This window comes from Mesoplodon densirostris, chromosome 5 (genome assembly GCF_025265405.1).
Source record: "Mesoplodon densirostris isolate mMesDen1 chromosome 5, mMesDen1 primary haplotype, whole genome shotgun sequence".
Taxonomy (NCBI): Eukaryota; Metazoa; Chordata; class Mammalia; order Artiodactyla; family Ziphiidae; genus Mesoplodon; species Mesoplodon densirostris.
The window spans coordinates 152,194,795-152,219,481 of NC_082665.1; the positions used below are offsets into that span (position 1 = coordinate 152,194,795).

Genomic DNA, 24,687 nt, shown 5'->3' on the forward strand with positions numbered 1-24,687 from the left:
TGCAGTGTGTGGGATCTTAGTTCCCCAGCCAGGGATCAAACCCGAATCTCCTGCGTTGGAACTCCGCGTCGTACTCTTAACCACTGGACCACCAGGGAAGTCCCTACTAATCTTTTAAAGTAATCACCTTTTGACTTTATCCTTATGGTTAATTTCTTTATTGTGGTATTTGATCAGAGAAGGTAGCCTGCATTATTTCAAGTTAGAATCCTTTTGTAAAAATGTTTATGGGTCTAATTCATGATTAACCTCCCTTGTTTCATGTCCCATAATTACATTGTTCAAATTATATGTCCACACTAAATTTTTATCTGTTTTGATCTTCTGTTTTCTGAAGGATGTTAGTTTCCAACTATGATTGTGTATTTATTTCTTCTTGATTTTTTTTTTTTTGGCTTTCTATATTTGAAGCTCGTTTGTTAGTTGTACTACTGTATCTTATGTTTTTATGAATATGAACTTTTTCTTACTAATACATTCATATTTATTAATGAATTTATTAATATAAAGTCTTTGTACCTTAAGTTCTAATTGGTCTCATGTCAGTACTGCCATATTTACTTCTTTGTTTTTCTCCCCCTTTTAACCTGGCATATATTTTAAAATTTTGTTCTAGGTATTGTATATCTCTTGTGAACAGCATCAATCTAGACTAGAGTAAAAAAAACATTTTTAAAAACAAGCAAAATTTAAGCTATTTACAGTTATTGTGTTTGCTGATGGCCTTCTTTGTACCCAGCTTTCTTGTTGCATTTCCCTCCTACCTCTCTCCCACCTTCTTACTTTCTTTCCCCTACCCTCCTTTCTCCAGCCCCACCAGTCCTCCCTCCCCAGTTGTTTGCTACACTTCCTGTTCTGCTGGCAGGGAGAGCCTTTTGCAGAAGACCTCTAACTTTCTCTCATTGCATTTGGTTTCCTCTATAGGATCAATAAAGAAGTGCTGCTCAACCAGTGCAGCAACTTTCCCCTATGTAAGCCTCAAATCTCATTTCTGAATTAATGATTGTATTAGATTCAGTTCAGAAATGAGAAAACTAATTTTACAGGAGAAATGCCTATAGCAGAGTTATTCATTTCTATATCTGTATCTTAGGAGGTGTGAGAGCTTCACCTTGACCTCTTTGCATACCACAAGGTGTTTTAGACTCATGGTATAAGGCTCAGTAAGTATGAAATATGCATTTCAGTTGGCCTCCCCTGTACCTTTTTCCCTCCTATGTGTGGAATGTGTCATGCATTACTAGAGGGACACCTAGTCCCGACTTTAAATAACAGTCAATCAATTGAGAGAACTTACTCCCTGCTACTCTCTGCTTTCATTCTTTCAGTTCTTTTGGGTTATCGTAGAGAAAACCTCTGATTCTTTACCTCTCTCAAACACTTGCTATTATCCCATTCCTCCCTTTTTGTAAACAATGAGCTGGGCTGAGGCTCACTGCCTTGGTGTAGGCCACAGTATTTAGCTAGCATTTAGTAATGTTTTGTTTTCCTTTTAATTGATTGTTTTTTTTTTTGGTTACCTTGTATTTTTTCACAGTAATTACTGGTTTTCCACTCAAGATGGTGATTAAATTTTGCCTTTAAAATTTTTATTTTAAGAAGGGGTATCACCTAATTGAGAAATGTGATGTGTGTTTGAGGTTGGATGTCACCTTGGGCAAGAAAGTGGTATGGCCATGAGTGAGATTTGAAATCTCCAACATTTCTCAGGCATCTCGATTATTTCTCTTTTTATCTGCAGTGCTAACTTGTCTAACAAGTGTTTACTGAGCATCTGCTTTGTGCAGAGGACTGTCCCAAGAATACGAGAAATATGGTGTTCTCCACCTTGTAGTTCAGATTGGGAAGAGAACGTGTGTCTGTGTGGCAGTGGTGTGAGTGTACCTTAGTAACATGCCGTCCAAGCAGCCAGCATGTCGTACTGACAGAAGCCGAGGTCATCTCTGGCTGGGGTCTTGAGGCCTTGGTTCACACTAATATTTTCACCCAGGTGCCTATCTCTCTTTCTAAATCCTCATCAGTTTTGTGGGGTTAAGGGGCTTTTGTTGGTAGGCATTTCTCTGAGAAGGTCTGTTTCCAAAAGGAAGTGTGTCACATTGGTGGTTCTCGGAAGACAGTGTGGCTCCCAGAGTTGTGGCTCCAGCACTCCTGTGCTTAGCTGGAGGACCACTTAATTGTCCTGAGTCTCAGTTTCTTAATCCTTGTTGGCAATGATGAAATCCCGTGTTCTTCCTACTTTGTAAGGCAGCACATGTGGGACATGTTTGTGATGTGCATTTGTACATCAATGTTATTTTTATAATAATCAGTATTTGAAATACTGATGGTTAATGCTTTTGAGGGTATTATGGGCATTTAATTTTTTTCCCTATTTTTTTTCTAGGTCTTGATGCAGAACTTTATTATGTGAGAAATGATCTTATTAGTCACTACGCCCTATCCTTTAACCTGTTAGTACCCAGCGAGACAAATTTCCTGCACTTCACTTGGCATGCAAAGTCCAAGGTAAGAGAGCGGTCAACCAAAGATGCCAAGACAGGACCACCCAGGCCCAGAGGCTGAGGCAAGGACTGTATCTGAGGAATGGGCTGCCAACCGCACAAGGGGGTCAGTGGGTGGTGGGCTGTAGCAGTACTGGATCTTTTCAGATTTCTATTTTAAATCTTGAGCCTAGTCCTCTAGACTTTCTCAAATCCTTGGAAATGAAGGTAGTCATCATTTATGTGACTAGCTTATGGCAGAACACTTACACCTTTTCAAGCTTTTCAAATAGGGATGTAGCTCTAGCTTGAAGAGGGGACAGTTGGACCTGTTAATGACTGTGCTGCTATGGTGAAGTGATACGAGTGAGGGGTGGGGGAATTTGTAAGTGAGGTGTTTCAGACACGTTTGAGGTATTGGATATAGTTCTCCCATTTATGGAGAAGTGGTAAAAGTCAGGTACAGCACACATAAGCACCTGTGTGTAACTATGACGAACCTCTTGCCTGGTTTGCTTGTTGCTGAATTCTTCACATGTCTTCTGACTGTCTGGGCTCCTCTAACATGATAAGTTTTCTCTTAGGTCAGAGAGTGAGAGGCTGAATGTAGAGCCCACCTCCCCCGATCAACTTCAGTTTCTTTTGGCAGCATTATGTATAAGCTTCTGAGTAGGGTTTTATTTGGGAAATAAAAATAGTTCTTGCTACTAAAAACAAATAAGAATACCTACTGTACAGTTTATTTTAAAATTATTATAAAGTGGTATTTGTCCTTATATTTGTTGCAGGTCATTTAAGTTTGATCACTTTAATATAGATCATTTTTTGTCTACTTAGAAAACAATAATGGTTATTGGGAAAATCAATTATTATAGAATTGTTTTAAGAACTGTTAAGACTTTGTACCTCTGTACCAAGAAGTAATCATTGTTTATAATTTGGTATACTTCAAAGCTCATTTCTTTTTCCTTTTTAAACAAAAAGGGGATTTTCTAACACGTGTTGTACAGTGTTTTTCCCCCACCTGATACTATGTCTTGGCGTCTTTCTATTTCTCTACTTTCAGATTTAACTCAGTCTCTTTAATGGCTTTATAATATGATATCATATGGATGTACGATGTATTGTTATTTGTTAAGTGCCTCATTGATGCATGGACTTTTAATAGCATTTTACTATTTCAAACAATGTTTCCTTTCACTACTACAAATAGTTTCTTCACTTCATTTGGCAGGCAAAATCCATGGTAAAAGGATGGTAAAAACAATTAATAGTTCATCTTTTGTTGCTGTTTCTAACTTTATTATTGATGAATATAGAAGCAAAAAATATGGGTGTGTGAATGTTTATGAGTATGTATGTATACATACATTAAGAACATCTTAATTTGTTCAGAAATTTTTGTGTACTTTTGGCATTATTTCTGAGTAGTACGTTGTGACCAGGAAGTGAAATGACTGGGTCAGAGACTGTGCATGATGAAAATTTTGATTGATATCGTCACATTCTTTCTCCCTTCCCTCTCCCAAGATGGTACCAATAAGCCAACATTCCTTACAAAGTGACTAAGAGTGCTTCTTTCAATTCACCATTTAATGCGAAATATTTTAAGTATATTTGTTTGCCAGTCAGATAAGTAAAAATGATTATATAAATATGCATATATCCACATTATTACATATACTCACATGTACATTAGAGAAATGTACACACATACACATACATGCATTAAAACATAGCTGCAGGAATTCTGTGATTAAAGTTGAATTAGCTTGGATCCTGGGTAAAGCATATGTGCCTTGCTGTCTAGAGCACCTCAACTGTCCAACATTATTGCTTTGGGGGGTGTTCTTTTAGGAGTGGATAGATCTCTTTAGGGTGAAATCTGCAAAAACAGAGGGAGAAATTTCATGTGAACTAAGAACATATAGTAGATGGTAACTTGGATGTACTGAAGTGCCAGCATAAATGATATAGGTAATTCAGAAAAGGTTCACCTGAGACATTTTAATCTGAGGTCTGTTCGTTTGAATGGGTAGGCACCTGGACTCTTCAAGGAAACAGCTAATACATTTTTCAGTATTCTTATATAACATTGTGTGACATTATTATTTGTGGCGGGTAACTTTTAATTTTGATATAATTTCAAACATAGAGAAAATTATAAGAACAGTACAAAGAATTCTCAAAGAATATCCTTTACCCAGGTTCACTAATTGTCACTGGTTTTTGCTCCATTTACTTACTTTATCATTCATTCGCTCATTCTCCCCACCCTCATGCACACACACTTTTTCCCGTTGAACTGTGTGCAAGTGAATTGCATGCATTGTGTCCCTTTACTCCTAAATATGTCAGTGTATATTTTCTAAGAACAGGGTTAGGAACTTAATATTAACACAATACTATTATCTAATCTACAGAACTCATATTTCATCCGTTATCCCAATCATGTTCTTTATAGCCCTTTTTCTCCTGTGCCCTTTCTTTGTGTTTCTTGACTTTGACATTTAGGAACATACAGGCCAGTGGACTGTCCCTCAGTTTGAGTTGTCTGAGGTTTCCTTACGGTTAGATTCCGGAATGTCTCCTTGGTGGTGACACTACAGCATTGCTGTCCTCCACAGTGCACACGATGTCAATTTGTCCCCTTACTGTTGATGTTAACTGTGATCACACAGTTCACCAGGTTTCTCCACTGTAAATTTCTCTCCTTTATAATGAACAGGTAATCGTGGGGAAATAATTTGAAATTATATATTAAAATCCCGTAACGCAAAACCCTTTCAACCAGTAATTTTTGCACCTGTGTTTAGAACTAGGTTTCACTTTTAGCCAGTGTGATTGTTTCCTCTCACTGGTAGAGGTGATCTGCACTGGGTAGCCATTTGGTGGTAGTGCTGTAGAAGGAATTTAAACATTGTGGAGTGGCAGTCTTGAATCTTAAGTTCCCTTGCAACTCTGAGATCCATCGTTTCTGTGAATCTTTCAGGCAGAGAAGCTTTTTATATTCTCCAAAAAATTGATGGTTAGTCCTTTGTTACTTTTCCTATCTTTAATGTTGATGAATATGAAAACAAATAATACATATATTTTAAAATAGTGAAAAATCTAATGAAATAGTAGAGATTCTATTCTGGGTAAGCTGCTGACTTTGAATAGGATGTGATTGTTTCTGGGCCCACTTGGGAAAAAAAATGCTGATATACCATGAGAATATTTTCTGGGCAAGTGTACGAGTAGTGACTTATGAATAAAAAGGCAGTGTGGGATGTGGCAGTTAGAATTGAACAGAATTAAACCTTCTCTTTTCATTCGTTTTTAAAAATATACACTAATTTTTTTTTTTTTTTTAATTTGGAGTGAGTTTCAGGGGTCTGACTGCTGATAGTGGGTGCCTGAGGAGTTTTAGGAGCCTGTCACAAGGAGGAAATTGGAGTGGAGGAGAGCGGATAGAAGAAGGGGCTCAGATGAATGTATATGTTTGAACGGGAAGCAGTGTTGGCGTGGGCACATGTGGATTAGGAGGAGCCTTGGCATAGCTCTGTTGTACGTTCATGTTCTTCACATTATCTTGTAGAGCATCATTTCTAAACGACTTCTGTGGCGGGTATTAAATACCATCATTAGCGCACATGTGGACTGCTCCTGCTGGTATGATAGTCCTCGTAAGGCAGAAGCTCCCTGACTTGTTGGAGGCCATCACATTTATTTACACGTCGAGGCCAGAAGCCTAGAAGGGATCCTAGACTCCTCCTTCACCTTCCCAGTCCAGATTATTCTCTCTCATAATTACAGCTTAAATTCGTTTCCTATCTCTCTCGAGACTAATGCCTCATCCTTAGTTTGGGCTTTCATTGTTTCTTAACTAGATACAGAAATAGTCTTCTAACTGGTCTTGCCTCTGGACTGACCTCTTGCTGTACCCCCCCGCAAAGCTGTCCTAGGGCTCTCGGTTGCCACCAGAATAAAGTTCTATTTCTTAGGGAGCCTTCATGATCTCATCCCTGCCTTTTCTTTTTCTGCCTGCCCTCCTGCTAATTGTTTACTGCCATTTTTTTCGGGGGGGGGGGCTGTCTGGCAATTTCTGGAATGCCCTGTGCCCCGTTACATTGCTGCTGTTTGCTCTGCTAGAAATGCCCTTTCCTCATTCTTTACCTCATTACTCTTTTTATCTCAAAACTTACACTTGGTGTCACCTCTGTTTCTTCCATGTCAGGTGCCCTTTGCTGTACCCACAGTGACCTTCTCTTTCCTCCCTCATAGCCCTTATCATACTCTAAGAATATTTTAGTAGTTGATTTTCTTGTCTGTCTCCCTCCAAGGTGCTGAGCATGTTAAGGGTAGGAACCTCTTTTTGTCCTTCTCTGTGTCCCTTGTGCCTGGTGTAGCACCTGGTAGTTAGTTACAGGTATTCCTTAACCGACTGTGGAAGAGATGCACAGGTAGAAGCCACAGGGCACAGCTCAACAAATGGGGAACTTCTGAACAGTTAGAGCTTTTCAAAGTTAGAATGTGCTGCTTTAGGAGAGGTGGATTCCTGTATCTAGAAGTGTGAAAACATAGGTTGGGTACACTTGACAAGCTAGTTGACAAACTAGTTGCACACCTGGGATTTTCCAGATATTTTAGTCTGAATAAAGTTGTAAATTTGGAAAAATGAATGGAATTCATAGTTTGAATATATAGCTAAACTTATTTCACAGTTCATCTGTAGCAGGTGTAAGAATTTAGAGGAAAGTGCTAATCATGTTATATCTTAAAACGTTTTATAGTAAAAAACTAAGGAACGTGTGTACGTTAAATCTAATTTCAGGTTCGGCCTCCATTGCAGCTCCTAATTCCAGTTTTAGTTCATAATCTCTTCGGTGATTTTATTTAGCACAGTTGTTTAATTGAAGTTTGTCTGTTTTAAAAGTTAACCTTTTGAGTATTTCATTTATGCATGTGGTACGAATTGCAAAAGGCACAGGGGTATACAGTGAAACATAAATCCCCTACACTTTCCTAGTACCATCCCCAAGCAATCTAGCCACGAGTTCCTCTTCCATTGGCAACCACTGTTACCTGATTCTAGTCTCCCCTTCTAAAGATAGTCTGTGCGTAGACAAGCATCTCTGTGTGTGTGTGTGTGTGTGTGTGTGTGTATTTTTTTGAAATGGGAAAATCATGCGAGGGGCCAGGAGAGACATGTTGGAGAGTTCTTCACCTGATCCTGTTGGCTCTGGGATGCAATCAGGAACTTTCAGAAGGAGGGCCATGGCTCCCAGGCTCCAACACTTTGTAGTTCTTGCTTTTTAAGAATTGCCAGAAGATGAGGTATTTGCTTCCAGAGATCTCCAGGCCTCTTGGTATTTCACTTCACATTGTAGATATTTTAACATTAGTTTTAACACATCAAAGCTTTTGATAATAGTGTTCTCCAGTGTATACGTGATTCTCTTTTATCTTGCCAAACAGGTTGTGGTCTTCTCAGAGGCTGGAGCTGTGTCTTATTCATGACATTGTGTCACACTGCCTTAGTGAGTGGTTGGTAAATATGATGGGTTAATTGCATTTCCAGATGGGATGAGAACTCTGGTGTTGCTTGTCTTTCACAAGGCCATACACTCAAAAAAAAAAAAAAAAATGACTACTGGTGGCTTTAACAAATAATTAGTTTCTTCTGTATTCCAGAACATTCTCCAATATCCAGAAAAAACATGCAACTGCATCTGTGAAGTGTCAGTAGATATTTTAGATAGCTGAAAGGCAAAAATATACCAAAATGTAGCAGAATACAATCTGCACTCACTCCCATCCCATAGCTGTTATCTGGTTTCAGGAATTCATCATTGTCAGGAGGGTCTGCAGGGAACTTGTCCAGAGTTCCTACAGCAGCCCTGGGGCTCAGCCTGCTGTATCACCTGCAGAGTGGGGTTTCTATGAGAAATGCAGCACCTCTGGTAATTTCAGAGAAATTAAAAGCCTATTTGGCTGTAGGCAAGTGTATTCACTTTAAATCTGTACTGTGTTCCAAAAGGAAGTGGCTTTACTCAGCAGCTGCCTCTTTGCAATTGCCATTTGTTTCCAAGTAAGGGAAGATTACCAAAAATGTTTATTTCTTAGCTTATTCAAATATTTATATTTTCGCTAGTTTCTTTTCTGAAGTATTTTGGCTCATTCTTTTTTCTGATAAACAACTGCTGTTCAGATTTCCTTTGTTCCAGTAGATTATAAATGTTAGCTCTAGAGCAGATCTGTTTCTTCAGAGGATCATTGGCAAGTGAGATTCGATATAGAGCGATACATGCCAAAATAGGAAAAAACTGGCCTTTAATAATTGGCAGTTTCTAACCCCAGAAACTGCAACTTAAAATTTTATACTCTGAAGGTTCCAGAGGGAGAAGAGAACTGCTTTGGAATGCCTTTCATGTTTAGGCAGTGCATCCAAAAGGGAGGAAGCAAAGGGCAGGCATGGTGCTTTCACACTTCTTAGTGTTCCAGGCTGCTCTTGGCCAAAGGTGTGGGCTCTTCAGAAATCTTACTCAGCCCTTCACCACCTCTCCCCGTGCCCCTGACTCTCCCCAGCTCCACTCACAAGCTTACTTCTCTCCTGCCCTTCTCCGCTCCCAACCCCTGGCCACACTGAGACTCTCCAGAGCTAGTCTTGTTCCCGCCCTCAGCACTGCAGTTAAGGCCTTTGACCCTGTTTGCCTCTGGCTTTATCTGCTGCCCCAGGGGTTCTGGTCCCTGGCTAGCTGTGCCTCTGCTTACAATCACTGAGACCTAGAATAAAGGAGACAGCAAGTGTGGGGAAGCATAATAAGTTTGGTTTTTGAATCTGCTACATTTGAGAGCTGTAAGATTATTAGGTAGATATGTCGAGTAGGTAATTGGGCATATGGGAGAAAATGAAGATACAGGAGAGTGAGAGAGATGAGTTGATGATACAAAATCCCATCAGTGGTGAAGTGGGCTAGAGCTAGTGTATGAGGAGAGAAGGGTTTGTCATTCGGAGGGGAGAACAGGTCTCTCCTTGGGACCAGTGCACAGAGGTGGAGTGTTCTCACAGGTCTGCCTGGAGCTGAAAAGAAAGGCAGAAGGGGCTCCTGTGTGCCAGCCAAAGGGGACGAGCATTGTCTGAGAGAAGGGAGTGGGGAGGGCAGCAGGTGGTGAAGCTGTAGATCCTGTGAGATTTGGAGTGAGAAGACCAGGAAGAGAGGGGTGAGTGGGGAAGGGATTGCTGAGCAGGATTAACGGCCTACCCTGAAGCCGCGGGTCACCTTTGTGTAGGAGCAACTTCCTCTTCCAGGTGTGATTTCCCCCAGCAGTGCTGGGTAGCAGAAGTAGAGTGAGAGGTGGTCAGGGTCCTGAGGGCAATATGACTGTGTCGGTAACTAGTCTTTGGGGCACAGTCTATGGGAAACTGAAACCAGGTCACTAGCTAGGCTGGAGAGGATGGAAATAGCTTTATTGGCTATTGCATCCCAACTCTGAGCATAGCCCTTGGCTTACAAATGTGCTTCATGAATGTTGGTTGAATCAGAGTGTTGGAGACAAAGAACCGGTTTTATAGGAATCAGATGTTATGATGGGATCTTTGATAGAGTGGGATTTTTGCATTTGTTTTGATTATGGGGCAATTCTTCAGTGCATAGGAATACTGAATGTTAATATTGAAGCCATCAGGAAGATGGCAGGAGACAGAGTGAGCCAAGCGCCCAGGCCTCTGCAGAGTCCCTGTGTGTCACTGATGATGTTGGCGTGAGAAATAGCCGTTAGGAGTAGAAGTTGGGAGCTTCAGAGTATAGGGGGTTTTGCACGAGGAAGGGGTGTGTAGGACCTAATGATCCTGGAAGAATGCTGACCCTGCTGTCTAGGCCCTGAGGGTTGAGGGTTAGGAAAGCCAGGCTTGGGAAGAAGGTGGGGAAGACACTTGTGAAGAGGCTGAGAGTATGGGAGGCTGTTTAGAATAGTGGCGTTCCCAAGATGGGGGACAAAACAGAAGGGCTGCAGTATTGTTCTTGGCAGGGCGTAGGAAAACTTGTGTCAGACTCTCTGGGGTCAGGAGTAGGCTGGTGCTTACGGGGAAGTGCAGCAGGGCCTAGGGTAGCTACTCTGGAATGACTGCTGATGCCACTGGGGTCTGCGTTTATTAGAGGGGACCTGTGCCAGACTGACAGGTGTGTCATCTTAATTATTTTGTTTGATCCTCATAACATGGTTCTACTAGCCTCATTTTATAAAAACTGAAACTCGGAAAAGTTAGTAATTTACCTAATGGTCACACAGTCTCATGGTTCTAATCCAGTTCTTGCTGACTGTGCTTGATTTTTTTTTCATGCACTTGCCCTTCATGTATTGCCCTGTTTAGAGGTAGCATAGATATAGGGATATAGTCAATGCGTTCTCTTAATGTTAGTCAATGAGTATTGCTGGGAAAGCCTGCCCATTCTTGGCCCAGACTTGCTGGGCTGCAGCTCTCTCGCACCCCCTGGTGGCAGTGACGGTGTTTCGGTATGCTAAGATGAGAGGGAGCACTTCTAGCCAAGGTGCCACTAAGTCACTGATGTGCAACAGCAAGAACATTCCCTTTGTTGTGAACATGGCACTTACCAAATACAGCCTTTAACAATTGTTTGTATACCTATCTTAACTGTAAAGCAATACTTTAATATTTGCATACCCCCTACGGCGTGCTGGGACTTTCAAGTAGAGTGTGAAAAGAGAAACCTAGAGGGGGAGTTACAGTCATTGGATTGAGCCCTTCTTATCCATGGTTTAAACACCTCCTGACCCAGTTAATACTCAGGTGTCCATCCTTTCTTTTATAATCTGGAAGGTTACTCTTTCCCTGTTTCCTCTTTGTTAAGTCCTTTTTTTGTTGGTTTTTTTCATTAGCATATAAACACGTTTGAGTATCTTCCATTGAAAAAAGAAGAAAGGCTTTGAAATCTACCCCACCCCCCACCCCCAGCCCTGCTCCCCACCATTACCTGATTACATTCTTCCTAGTTAAGTTTCTTGAAGAATGGTTTCTTGAACCTCTTTCCTACTACTGTTTTCCTAACCCATTGCCCTTTGGCTTCTGCCAGTCCCAACCTGCACCAAAAAGCCCTTGTGACCACTGAATGGGAGAGGGGTACCATTCTTATTGAGTCCCCAAGGGCAGGACAAAGAGTAACGTGAAATATAAGGCCTCACTGAAGGTCTTGAAGGTGGCAGCCATTCTGAATTTAACCTATTGCTTTGCAGTTTGAACTCCTTCTTTCATGAACATCTCTCTAGCCACAGGACTATATTTATTGATTGATGCTGATTGGTTCTATTAAGCCACGTATGTAGGCCAGGTACTGATAGAGAATAGTGGTGTTCCCAGGACATCTTCCTAGTCACCCCTCTTCCTTTCCTGATTCTGAATCACTTGAGAAACAGATCCAGAGGTTAGATGGGCATCCAAACATAAACTTTCTCAGTGGTGAAAGCTGGACTAGAGAATGTGGCTTAGATATTCTATGAGAAATTTGTACCTGGGAATCTGCTTGTGAGGTGAGTGGGTCTGTAGAACAGACCTTCATCCACCAGTCACATGCAGGCCCTCAGAGCTTGGCTTTTATCAGATAGAGAAGACATTGGTGACTAGTCATGGTCTGTAAATTATACATCTCAGCCCCTTGGCTCTTCATATCTATCTGCCTCTCCAGGGCTTCTCTGTCAGTGGCTGTGGTCCTCAGGAGAATTTCTGAATCCTAGATGGCAGGTTGTACAGGAGAGTGGTGGTACTGTTCTGAGCATGAAATAGAGGGTGGCTTACTGGATTGAATTTTTATCCAATTGAAAATTCCTAGGAACAAATGAACAAACATAACAGGACAGAAACCGAGTCATAAATACAGAGAACAAGCAGAGGGTTACCAGAGGAGATAAGGTAGAGGATGAGGAGAGAGATAGGTGAGGGAGATTAAGAGGTGCAGACTTCCAGGTGCAAAATAAGAGTCAAGGATATGAAATTTACAGCGTGGGGAGTATAGTCAGTAACTAAACAGTATCTTTGTGGTGACGTAACTAGATTTATTTTGGTGATCATTTTGAAATGTATAGAAAAAAATCACTGTGTTGCATAAACGGAACTAATATAGCATTGTAGGTCACTTATACTTCAAAAACAAACAAACATACAAACAAACACATAGAAAAAGAGATCAGATATGTGGTTACCAGAGGAGGTGGGCAGGGGGACTTGGATGAAGGCAATGAAAAGGTACTACAAACTTCCAGTTATAAGATAAATAAGTGCTAGGGATATAATGTACAACCTTATAAATAGAATTAACACTGCTGTATGTTATATATGAACATTGTTAAGAGAGTAAATTCTAAGAGTTCTTATCACAAGGAAACATTTTTTTCTATTTCTTTAATTTTGTATCTATATGAGATGATAGATGTTCCCTAAACTTATGGTGATAAGCATTTCATCATGTATGTAAGTCAAATCATTATGCTGTAACCCTTTTAAACTTATATAGTGATATATGTCAATTACATCTCAATAAAACTGGAAGAAAAAAATAAACACACCCCCAAGACAGTAATCTAATGGGTCATGTAAGAGGCAATGCAGTCTGGTGGGGAAAAGTCTTAGAATCAGACGCAGCTGAGCTGGATTCCCACTCTAGCTAAATTGCATATATTCAACTTCCCTGGCTTGGTTTCCTCAACTGTTTAAAACAAAAGGAACATTCCTAGCACTGTTTCTGACAATTTGGACTTTTTAAAAAATAGCTAGATTATTTGTTCTTATGAAAGGCTCATGCATTCATTAGTTAATGACCTGAATCAGTGAGGTCAAGCTGTTGGTGCCTTTTCTGTTATGACGGATCCAGTTTGTTTATTTCTCCATTTTACAGGTTGAATATAAGCTGGGATTCCAAGTAGACAATTTCGTGGCTATGGACATGCCCCAGGTCAACATTTCTGCTCAGGGGGAAGTTCCACGCACTTTATCAGGTGAGTCTCAGGGACAGAGTTTAACATACTGTTTTTAACTGTGTCCCATGTACTCTCAAATAACAGTTAAACTACTGATAATGTAGTGTTCTACGCACACACGTAGGTATCAGACGCGTAAGTACTTTGAAAAGTAATTTTTTTAAATAGGGGTTATTTGGACTGTGTAAACCATTTCCTCTTTTCCATCCTTTCCAGAACTGTCTGCACTCAACTCTTCTCTGTCTCCGTATATGCATTGTTGGCCCCCAGCTGGGTCCCTTTGTCTGGTCTTGTTTCTCTTCCGTTAGTTCCCACACTGCAGCCCTGATAACCACCGAACACTCACTTCTGACCGTGTGATACCAAGCCCCTCAGTGCCCCCACCCCAGTCAGCTGAGTACATTGCAGACTCCCCAGCCAGTGTGCTGTGTTTACCATCTGCCCCTGCCTGCCTGTCTAAACCTTATTGCTGCATTTGCCCCAGTGTTCCAGCAATGCCATGCTACATGTAGTTCTCAGAGCCATGCCTTTGCACAAGCTGGTCTCTGTATTTAGAACCATTTTTTCATCTTTCCTGCTTGTGAATTTCTATTCATACTAAATATCCTGCAAGACTCAAAATCTGTACTCTCCTTTTCCTGCCTCCTCTCCCTCCATTTGTTAACTCTTCTGTATTTAACTGTTTTGAACTGATCACATTATCTTGTAATTCTTTGTCTCTCCCTCTAGCGTGTGCCACCCTGAGGGCAGGAGCTGTCTTTTTCAGCTGTCTACCCTTGGTGCCTAGCATAACATCTGGAACAGGATAGGCACTCAGGACATGTCTGAGTAAATCATTTAAGTGTCATATTTACACCAATTTAACTACTTTTGAGCCAGCCTTTTGAGAGAGGCTTCTGAAGATGTGAGATTTAAAGAAAATGAAAAATTTTAAAACTTGACAGTATAAGCCCCCGTGTTATGGAACTTTTTTGACAGTCTTACTCACTGTTATTAGTGACATTCATTAATCTAAGCTTTAAGAAAACATGGGGGGCTTCCCTGGTGGCGCAGTGGTTGGGAGTCCGCTTGCCGATGCAGGGGACGTGGGTTCATGCCCAGGTCCGGGAGGATCCCACATGCCGCGGAGCGGCTGGGCCCGTGAGCCATGGCCGCTGAGTCTGCGCGTCTGGAGCCTGTGCTCCGTCCGCAACGGGAGAGGCCACAGCAGCGAGAGGCCCGTGTACAGCAAAAAAAAAAAAAAAAAAAAAGAAAGAAAACATGGGAAGGCTGGTTAATTTTTATGGGCCAGTAAAGAAATTCAAAAATGCCCATGTTGTTCATACGCTGATGTAGATGGTAGAATGATGTATTCTAAATTTGTAGAAAAAGAGTCTTAAACTGAAAGATTGAAAAAAAAAAAAAAAGATGTGCACCAAAGTCTGTTATCCCCTTGCTACATTAATTGATTAAAGCCAGTTTCTGTTTAGAAAGGTTTTTTTTTTTTCTTTTTAATGCATAGTTGAGAATTTACCAGTTTCACCTACAGGTTTATTTTTAATCTCTTCATTAAGAATAATACATCATTGCGTTTTGGTGGTGAATTGTCTTTCCTTTCGTATCCGGTACTTTTTGTTGTTCCTGTTGACTGTGACTGATGGGGTAGTAGGCTTTGCCTTACGATTCTGTAGCTTCACTACATTATAATAAGAGAACGTACGAGACAAAGTGATACATTAAAAAGCATGAGCAAATGTGAAAATAAGTCTCTTCCTTTATGTCCTGGTGTGTCCTTTAATGCTAACTTTTATATCTGTAATGAATGAAGTCCTTAATGTCCAAAGCTGTGTAGTCTAAAGATAAGTTCTCTGAAAGTTTCTGCTTAGTATGTTAGGTAAATGTATTATGTTTAGTTTTATTGCAACAAAAATAAATTCCAAATTATTCAATGGGCATTAATGTTGATTTTTAGAAAGTTAAAATATGTTTTTTCTTTGTTTAAACAGTGTTTCGGGTCGAGCTTTCCTGTACTGGCAAAGTAGATTCTGAGGTTATGATACTAATGCAGCTCAACTTGACAGTAAATTCTTCAAAAAACTTCACAGTCTTAAATTTTAAACGGAGGAAAATGTGCTACAAAAGTAAGGAATTTATTTACCAAAGTGTGTGTTTTATATAGATGTGAGAAGGTCAAAAATAGATTTTGTCATCGTTTTACAGATTTGTGATCAAATCTTGATTATAGTTGCAAGTGAGAAAAGAAAGCACTAACTGATGAAATTCCGAAATAATCACCGAGATAGCTTGTAGCCAGGAATCTCATTCAGGCCCCACTCATTTCCTGCTTTCTCGAAATTTTCATCACAATTGCTAAGGATGTTTTCCTTTAGGAATGTGAAATAGCACTAGTGGCTGAAGAGGTAAAGAAATCAGGTAATTTTGATGGGGACCCCTGAGTAATGGGGTGTTAACTATGTTTCCTTTATGAATTACCGTTATGTAGAAGAATTGCCCTGGAGCCAGAAAGACCTGCGTTAGAATTACAGCTCTGTTTTTGACAGGATAATTGGAACAGGTTTCTTAACCTAAGTCTCAGTTTTTTTCATCTGTAAAATGGCATAGTAACTTGTTTCAAGAGGTTGGTTGGTTGGTTGATTTTAGATTAATTGAAGCTAATAACCTGAAACTTGGAATACCATATGTGGGTACTTAATACATGTTGGTAGTTTTTGGTTTTGAATAATCTGTTACTCAAGAAATTACAGTGGATATGAAAGAGCTTCAGCATACTAGGTCATAGATCAAAGAATTTTAGAATTCTCCTTAAAGGTTATCTAGTCCAACCCACTCACTTTAAGTTCCAGAGAGATTAAAGTGACCTGAATTTACAAAGTCACATTGGTAGAGCTGGTTAGTATCTAAGATAGGGGAAAAAAAAGCTAAAGAAAACCCCTCTAAACTTGCTGAGTGCCTACTGTGTTCCAAGTGCTTTACACACATTAAACCCATTTAATGCTTATAGCAGCCCTAGGCAGTAGGTTCTCTCATTATCTCCGTTTTCTGAGGAGGAAGCTGAGGCTCAGAGAATCCAACCAACTTGCCAAGGCTGGACAGCTAAGTGGTGGAGATGGGTTGCAAACCCGTGCTCTTGCTTCTTTGGCAAACTGTCTCTTAACACATTTCCTAGCCAAAGTTAGTGCTGAGTGTTATGAGAACGCCTGAGGCCAGCACATGAGTTATAATGGCTAATGTCCAGATAACATGCCAGTAAAAAAGCTGTACTGCATTAGAATGGGCATTTTTTTAAGCTCTAATTTAATCTTTTAATTAGAGTAAATATAAAGTAAACAGTTACTCTCCATGTATATTTTTCCCAGTTTTATTGAGATATAATTGACATACATCACTGTATAAGTTTAAGGTGTACAGCATAATGGTTTGATTTACATACATTTTGAAATGATTATCACAGTAAATTTACTTAGCATCCATCATTTCATATGGATACAATAGAAAGAGAGAGCAAAAAAACAAAAAATTTTTTTCCTTGTGATGAGACCTCTTAGGATTTACTTTCTTAACAACTCTCACATATATCATACAGCTAATATATTGTGTTAAATAACATATAAAGTACAACGTGCTGTACGTTATATCCCTAGTGTTTATCTTATAACTGGAAGTTTGTACCTTTTGACTACCTCCTCCAGTTCCTCCTCCCTCCTGCCTCTGATAATAACAAATCTGATCTCTTACGATTTAAAAAAAAATTGATTCTTTAGATTCTATATACATATAAGTGAGATCATAGAATATCTCATAGTCTTTCTCTGTCTGACTTATTTCACTTAGCATGAGACCCTCAAAGTCTATCCATGTTGTTGCAAATGGCAGGATTTCCTTATTTTTTATGGCTAAATGGTATTCCATTATGTGTGTGGTGTGTGCATGCATGCACGTGTATTTTCAGCACTTCTTTATCCAGAATGGACATTTTTAATCTATGGCCACACCACCCTGAATGCGCGATCTCGTCAGAATGGACATTTTTATAATGAAAAGTTAGTCCCTTGTTAGCTTTGGTGTTTTGATACATTTGTCAGTTCTTGCATATCCAGTTATACCTTCATGTAATTTTAAAGCCAAAGAAGACTTTAGAGACTCTAGTTCAACCTAGTCGTTATATAATATGAGGAGGCTGGGACCTGGAGTGGTCACCTAAGCGTGCATAGGCAGTCAGTGAGGAATGCAGAACAGGTGGTTCCTGGCCCCTAGGGAGGTGGCGCTGCCTATACCACGGCGCTTCATCTGTTAGTGCTTAAAGGCAGAATGTTGGACAAGTGTGTTGGGGTTTGTGGAGCCCACTAAGGTTAATGATCAGCCGATATTCAGAATAATCCCATACCTTCTCCATGTTCTTTAATATGTACATGAAAATTAACAGTTGATGTAATTTTCTATTCTGTTTTAGACTTAAGTTTAATATAGTACCACCCTTTTTATTTGGTGGTCATACTTCTGGCCGCCCTAATCATCCAGTTTACATTCATGACTCTTTAATATGTGATCCTAATATATTTATATGATTCTCCAGCTTACTACATTTTGAAAACTATCTGCCACAGAAAACATACATGTACTGTATAGAATGTTAATGGGTGTTACTGGGAAGAAAATTTTCCTTTATGAGGGTGTAAATTATTGGATCAGACAGGTTTTGTTACTCTCAAACTCCTCAGAGCCTTTGCACTCTGCTAATGTGCACTGTGGACCTCCACAGAGGTTATAGTATGTAGCTTTCCCCAGACTTCTTGACCACAGAAACCCTTTTTCATTGAGCATCTATCTGTAAGTAATACCCATTGGCTAATACAGGCATAGACTATTGATTGATGAATATAGTGATGATTATCAGAATAGTAATGTAGCATTTATTATATATATATTTTTTAACATCTTTATTGGAGTGTAATTGCTTTACAATGTTGTGTTAGTTTCTGCTGTATAACAAACTGAATCAGCTATATGCATACATATATCCCCATATCCCCTCCCTCTTGCGTCTCCCTCCCACCATCCCTATCCCACCCCTCTAGGTGGTCACAAAGCACTGATCTGATCTCCCTGCGCTATGCAGCTTCTTCCCACTAGCTAGCTATATATTTATTATCTTGCAACAAATACCTTGTTACTTAGTTCAGGGACTTCTGTTAGAACATAAAGCTATGTGAGAAAAAATTCAGAAAATATAATTTGGTATTTAAGGATTTTCATGGAAAAGAAAGAATTTCTAAAGCATCTTTTATCTCCTTTTTAATTCAGAACTTGAAGAAGTAAAAACTTCATACTTGGACAAAAACACTAGCAGAACTATTTGTAAGTGTTGCTGTATTATCTTTTTCCATCATTAGGGATGAAAAATGATGGATTGCAAATGAACATGGTTTTGTGTAGCTTGGATGTTTTGTGGTTTCCAGTTTGTCAAAAGATTAAATGACGCCATGCTGCTTATTTCACTGATGTTTTGTAGATTGGTATGTTCAGATGAAACTATTAGAATATTGAAAATTTTGTAAAGCAAAATTCGTACATATTTCATGTGATCTAAAAAACTTTGATAAGCAAGAATTTATATCATCATTTCAAATGGTCATAATTAAAGTATGAACGTGAAATATGTGTAAGATCTTCATCTGTTTAACAGAAGGACAGAAAATCTAATTCATGGCCTGGATGTAACCCTCAGCTAGTTTCATCCAGGTGAAAATACAGGCTTAAATATCCACATTGTTTAAACCTACAGAGCAGAAACTTGAAGGAGATTTTTATTTTTTGATAATGGTTGTATAAGGTCATATAACTTAGACTTCTTTTTCCTTTTCTGACATGGATACATCATTAACTCTTACTCTTCCTGAAATCATTTTAACAGCAGTATCTTAAAATGTTACTAGATTGTTTTTATGGACGTAAACTAAAACAAAATCGGGGGAGGGAATTTCAAGTATGCAGAAGTCAAGAGAATGTTTTGATGAACCCCCATGTGACCATCACCCTGCTTCAGTAATGATCAACATTTGCCAGTCCTGTACCGTTGATTCCTTCCTCCTTTTTCAGTTGGGTGCGTGGGTGGGGAAGGATAGAGTAGTACTTTAAAGCACATCCTAGGCATCATATCATTTCACCTCATAAATGTTTCAGGGTAGGTAACTTTTTAAAAGGCCATTAAAAAAATAAGCCACAATCACCCAACACCTATTCACTTGTATTTGATTTATCACATGTAACAAAATTAACTCCTAATATCTTCTGATAGCTAGTCCATGTTCAAATTAACCTGATTGTCTCAAAATTGTCTTTGTATAGTTTCTTCCCTGAATAAGGATCCAAAGGAAGCCTACACACACTGTATTTGGTTGACATGTATTTTATATTAATCAGAAACCACCCCCTTCCCTTCACTGTCATTTATTTGTTGAAGAAATTGAGTCATTTGTCTCATAGAATTTTCCACATCTGCATTTTTGTGGTGTCATTTAACATGTTTTTCTCTCTTCTAAACTGGTAGTTAGATTTTGTACTTCGTTAGGTTGAGAACCAGCTCTTTGGGCTAGAATAGTTCATAGATGGTAGTATGTGCTTCCTATTTTATCTTTTTCATCGCCTCAAGAGGCACAAAGCATCTGGTTGTCTCAAAGTAGACCATTTTTGAAGGTAAAATAATATGAGATTTGTCTGCCTTTTAGAAATATTTCATTCGGATTGGTCTTTGAGAAGAAAATAAAACTATTTTTTAAACTATTGCTGCTCTCCAACTTTACTTGTAAAATTCTGGTGATTTTATCCGTCTCTTTTATGCTAGTAGGGTTATTATTTCTGATAAGCAGAATCCAGTATTGCGCATCCTTGGTCTCTGTCTGTCTCTTCCTTGCTCCCTCTCTCCTCCCCTCCCTTTCTGTGTATTCATCCATCTAACGTTTACCGAGAGGCTGTGATGTGCCAGGTGGTATGATTGAGGCAGAGGATTAAACTGTGAACAAAGCACACTCTGTACGCCCCCACGGGTTTCTAATGTAGCAGAGGAAATGGAGTTGCAGTCCCAGTGACGACAGTATCTTATGGCAGGCTGTGACGAGGCCAGCACAAGGGGCTTTGGAAATCCTGAGGAGAGGAGCAAGTAACCTCCTCTGGGAATGAGGGTGAGCTTCCTGAGGAGGGTGGCATCTCGTCTGAGACCTGAAGGGTGACTAGGTGGTGGCAGGTGAAATGTCAAAGTGAGGGAATGGGAACAGTGCATACACAAGCCTTGGGATTTGGAGGTAGTCAGGTGGGGCGCATTTGGGGACCTGCCCAGCAGAGTGGTACCCTCTCCTCTGCCTTGGAGTGTGCTGAGACGGATACTGCCAACATCAGCCTTTGGGACCTTCCTTTCCCACCCCTTCAAGGTTGAACGGCCTGTGGCATTCTTAAGGAAAGTTATACCTTCATGCAGGCTGCTCTCAAGTCTAGCTGCCCTAGAAGCCACTCGGTCTCTCTGCATTGATCTGTTCTGGTTTATTATTTGTTGACTCAAAGTTTAACTTTTAGAAAGCAATCTTATTTTTAAGTTTTTGAAAGCTATGACTTTTATCTTTTGTCCTGACCTATCCCCATAACTCCACATTTGTATTTCTGTCAATTTGACATCTCCACGTAGATGTGTACTAGGTACTCTTGGACAAAACAAAACTCTTGATTCTCTGTTTCCCCAGCCTGCTTCTTTTTTCTCCTTGTAAAGGTACCTTATCCACCTAATTCTTTAAGCCAAAGCTTTGCTTCCTCTTTTTCTTTCTACCCCGGTTCAATCCATTAGCAAACTCTGTTGACTCTGCTTCCCAATCCATGAACTTCTCACCTTCACCATAACACTCTTGTCCAGGCCACTGCTCTCTCTTTCGTGGACTGCTGGAGTAACCTGATTTGTTCCTGCTTCTGCTTTTGCTTCTCCCCACAGTGTTCTTTATACAGCATGCAGAGTCATCTTTGTTTCTTTTATTTTCAAGTATGATCGTGTGTATCATTCCTTTGGTTGAAGCCTTGCAGTGACTTCCCATATCATTTAGGATAAAACCCAAATTCTTCACTAGAATTCTGATGTGAGTACTCATCAAAACTTACATGAATCTCCAGTTACACCAGTTCTGTTTCTATTTCTCTGTCTTCCATTCTGCTTGCTCTTATCATGTGGATCTTTGTTTCTGTGTCTCTTTCTCAGTTGCTCCTGTGTGTATGTGTATACATGTGTCTCTGTGTCTTTGAATTATTTCCCATATTGCTGAGGCTTTCTTTCTTTTTGAGTAATATTAAGGTGACTGTTATTTTATTTCATGAGTATAGTCTTGTTTTCTTGCTTTTATCTTTAAAAACAGATAAGCAAAATAATTTCTGTTACTCTCAAAAGTGAAAAAGATGAAAGGTTTGTTTGTTTGTTTTACCTGTGGGTCGCTCTACTGTATATCCCTCCCCCTGTGAGTTAGTGGTCATTGGCAACAAAGATGTCTGATCTCTCCGTACCAGGTGTCACTGTTGAGGAAGGGTCTGTAGAGCTTGCTGTCCAGTATGGTAATTACTAGCCATGTGTGGCTATTTAACATTAAATTAATTGAAATGAAATAAAATTAAAACTTCAGTTCCTCCATTGTACTAGCTACATTTCAAGTGCTTAATAGCCACAAGTGGCCAGTGGCTGCTGTATTGGAATGCACCCTATAGAGCATTCCCCTATTGCACAGAACTGCTATAGATGGTTTATTATATGTATACCACTTGTAAATTTTACTCATTAACCAAAAGTTGTATTTAAAATCCCTTTTTTACTACAACAAAAGCACTTTTTAAATTGTGTGAATTTACATCAACATGCTACTGGTAACGGATCTTATCAAAGAATGGACACGTGAAATGAAAATCTTTTACAAAGAACAGGGTACTCATTGTGTATGTTGGATCACAAAGCAATTGATGATATTTGTTTAAAAAGCTTAATGTGCTGTTCATTTTTATTTCAGATGATCCTGTACATGCAGCTCCAACCACTTCTACACGTGTATTTTATATCAGCGTAGGGGTTTGCTGTGCAGTAATATTTCTTGTAGCAATAATATTAGCTGTTTTGCACCTTCATAGTATGAAAAGGATTGAACTGGATGACAGGTATCGTATATATTTTGGGAAAGGAAAAAAATAAAAGCAGTTGTTTGCATTTACATGGGAGCCCACACACACCCATGCCCACTGGTGCACAGTGGTGCAGCGGAAGAAGGGTGGTTAAGCCCTAGCCAAGGGGAAAAATACTGTCTTTGTGTTTCTCTGGTTTTATTTTTAAAAATCTGTGAAGTCAGAAATTAGTTTATTAGTTGCCGGAGAAGTAGTAGAGATCAATTCTTTCCCCATCCCCTTTGACATGACTCTCTTCTAGACTCCTAGTACCTTTTTGAAATAGCCCTGTTTCTTCCTCCTAGTTTGTCCCTCCATCACTATCCATCCTTCTATCCATCCATCCATCCATCCAATTTATTAACATTTATGGAGAACCTGCTATGATTTAAATCATTAGTTCTCAACCTGGTCACACATTAGAGTCATGGGTAAGCTTTTAAAATACATCAGCACTTAGGTACCCCCTTCCAGAAATTCTGATGTCATTGGTCTAAGGTGGTGTTTGAGCATCAGTATTTTTCTTAGAGCTTTCTGGGTGAGTCTAATGTGTAGGCTTTGAGATACACTGGGTTAGATGTTATGCTAAGTGCTCGGAATAAAAAAAAAATAATGATACACTTCATGGCTTCAAGTATTTAATCTTTGGCATTAACCCGTGTTACAAAAGTTTGTAAATTTGATGACTGTGGTATGTGTATTATAGTGTGGGAATAAAACAAGTGCTCATCCCAGCCTGGGTGAGTCCAGATGACCAGGAGGACATTATAGCCAGGATAGGGTGAGAGGTAAAGATGGAATCGTAGACAGGTTTATTTTCCTAGTGCACAGTTCTCGTTTCCCTCCTCAGTGATTCCCAGTTGCTGACTGAAGACATTCTCAGCTTCGTGACTTGGCTTTCAAGGCCACCCTCCTTTACAGTCTGGAGATGAGCCTGCCTTGTCTCTCATCCTTACTTCACGCTCCAGTTAAATGATTACTTGTTCCCCACTTTTGCCCTCCACTTTGCCCTCCAGGACTTCTGTTCATGCCTTCCTTTGCCCACAGGGCTCCCTGCATTTTCCACTGGTTCAAACCATTCTTCACATTTCAACTCCATTGCCATCTCTTTCATGAACTCTTTTTTAAGCCTCCCAACCATCAATTTCTCCCTCCTCTCTTTGTCTCTCTCTCCTTCCCTCTCCGTTTCTCTGTCTCTCTCTTTTTGGTAGCAATTATTTTACTTTTTCCTTCTAAAATCAGTTTTTGTGTACTTGTCTCTCCTGCTAGAATGTAAGCTTTTCCCAGTTAGGGAGCAGTGTGTCTTACTGCTGACTCCTCAGTCCTACATGGTGCCATACAGCGGGTAAGCATATGTGTGGCAGAAACAAAAGCACAAGGGGATGGGGATCCTGGCTGGATTAATTCCTGCCCCTGAGTACTCTCTGTCCCCTCTGTTACACTTTCTTTATCTGAGTAGAGAAAGAAGAGAGAGGAGGTCAGAGTGAGAAGGGAAATTCACGGATGGGGTGTTTGTATATATGGTTGTGTTAGTTAGAATCGGGTTTTGTAGAGAAAGAACTGAGGGGGAAGTGAAGTAGAAGGAACATTTTGATGGGACTCTGAGAGGGGATATGGCAGAGTTAGAGGTCACTGGAAGGCATGGCATTTAGTAGTCTGTCTTGATGAACACATTCTCCTTGCATGCGTGCTTGTGTGGGGGCGCTCTGAACCCAGAGATCAGAGTTGTGCAAGAACTTCAGAATCCATAGGGCTTATTACCTTTGCTGCTGAAATAATTTGTTACCACCCATGAATTGGTGTTCCAGTTCTCTAGTTTTCAGGCAGATGTTTCCAGACGTTGCCTGAATAGAAGCAGCTTTCATCATCGCTTGTTTTCAGAGTACAGCCTAGTGGTTAAGAGCATGGACTGGATCCAGCACATCTGTGAATTCTAGCTGTGCTACTTACTAGCTTTGTGGCCCAGATAGAGGAAGTTTTGTAGCTGCTTTATGTCTCAGTTTTCCTCATCTCTAAAGCAGAGATGATCATGGCACATACTTTGTAGGCATGTTGCGAA

At 39.9% G+C, this 24,687-nt stretch overlaps 1 protein-coding gene across 2 annotated transcripts in view; it reads left to right on the forward strand.

The window, feature by feature from the left end:
- Nucleotides 1-24,687, forward strand: part of RYK (receptor like tyrosine kinase) — a 95,087-nt gene that overhangs the window by 28,389 nt on the left and 42,011 nt on the right. For both annotated transcript variants that reach the window (XM_060099679.1, XM_060099680.1), the window contains exons 2-6: nucleotides 2,384-2,505; nucleotides 13,373-13,472; nucleotides 15,440-15,574; nucleotides 18,756-18,809; nucleotides 22,481-22,625. In XM_060099679.1, coding sequence (XP_059955662.1) covers nucleotides 2,384-2,505; nucleotides 13,373-13,472; nucleotides 15,440-15,574; nucleotides 18,756-18,809; nucleotides 22,481-22,625 — 556 coding nt within the window. The remainder of the gene's footprint in view (nucleotides 1-2,383; nucleotides 2,506-13,372; nucleotides 13,473-15,439; nucleotides 15,575-18,755; nucleotides 18,810-22,480; nucleotides 22,626-24,687) is intronic.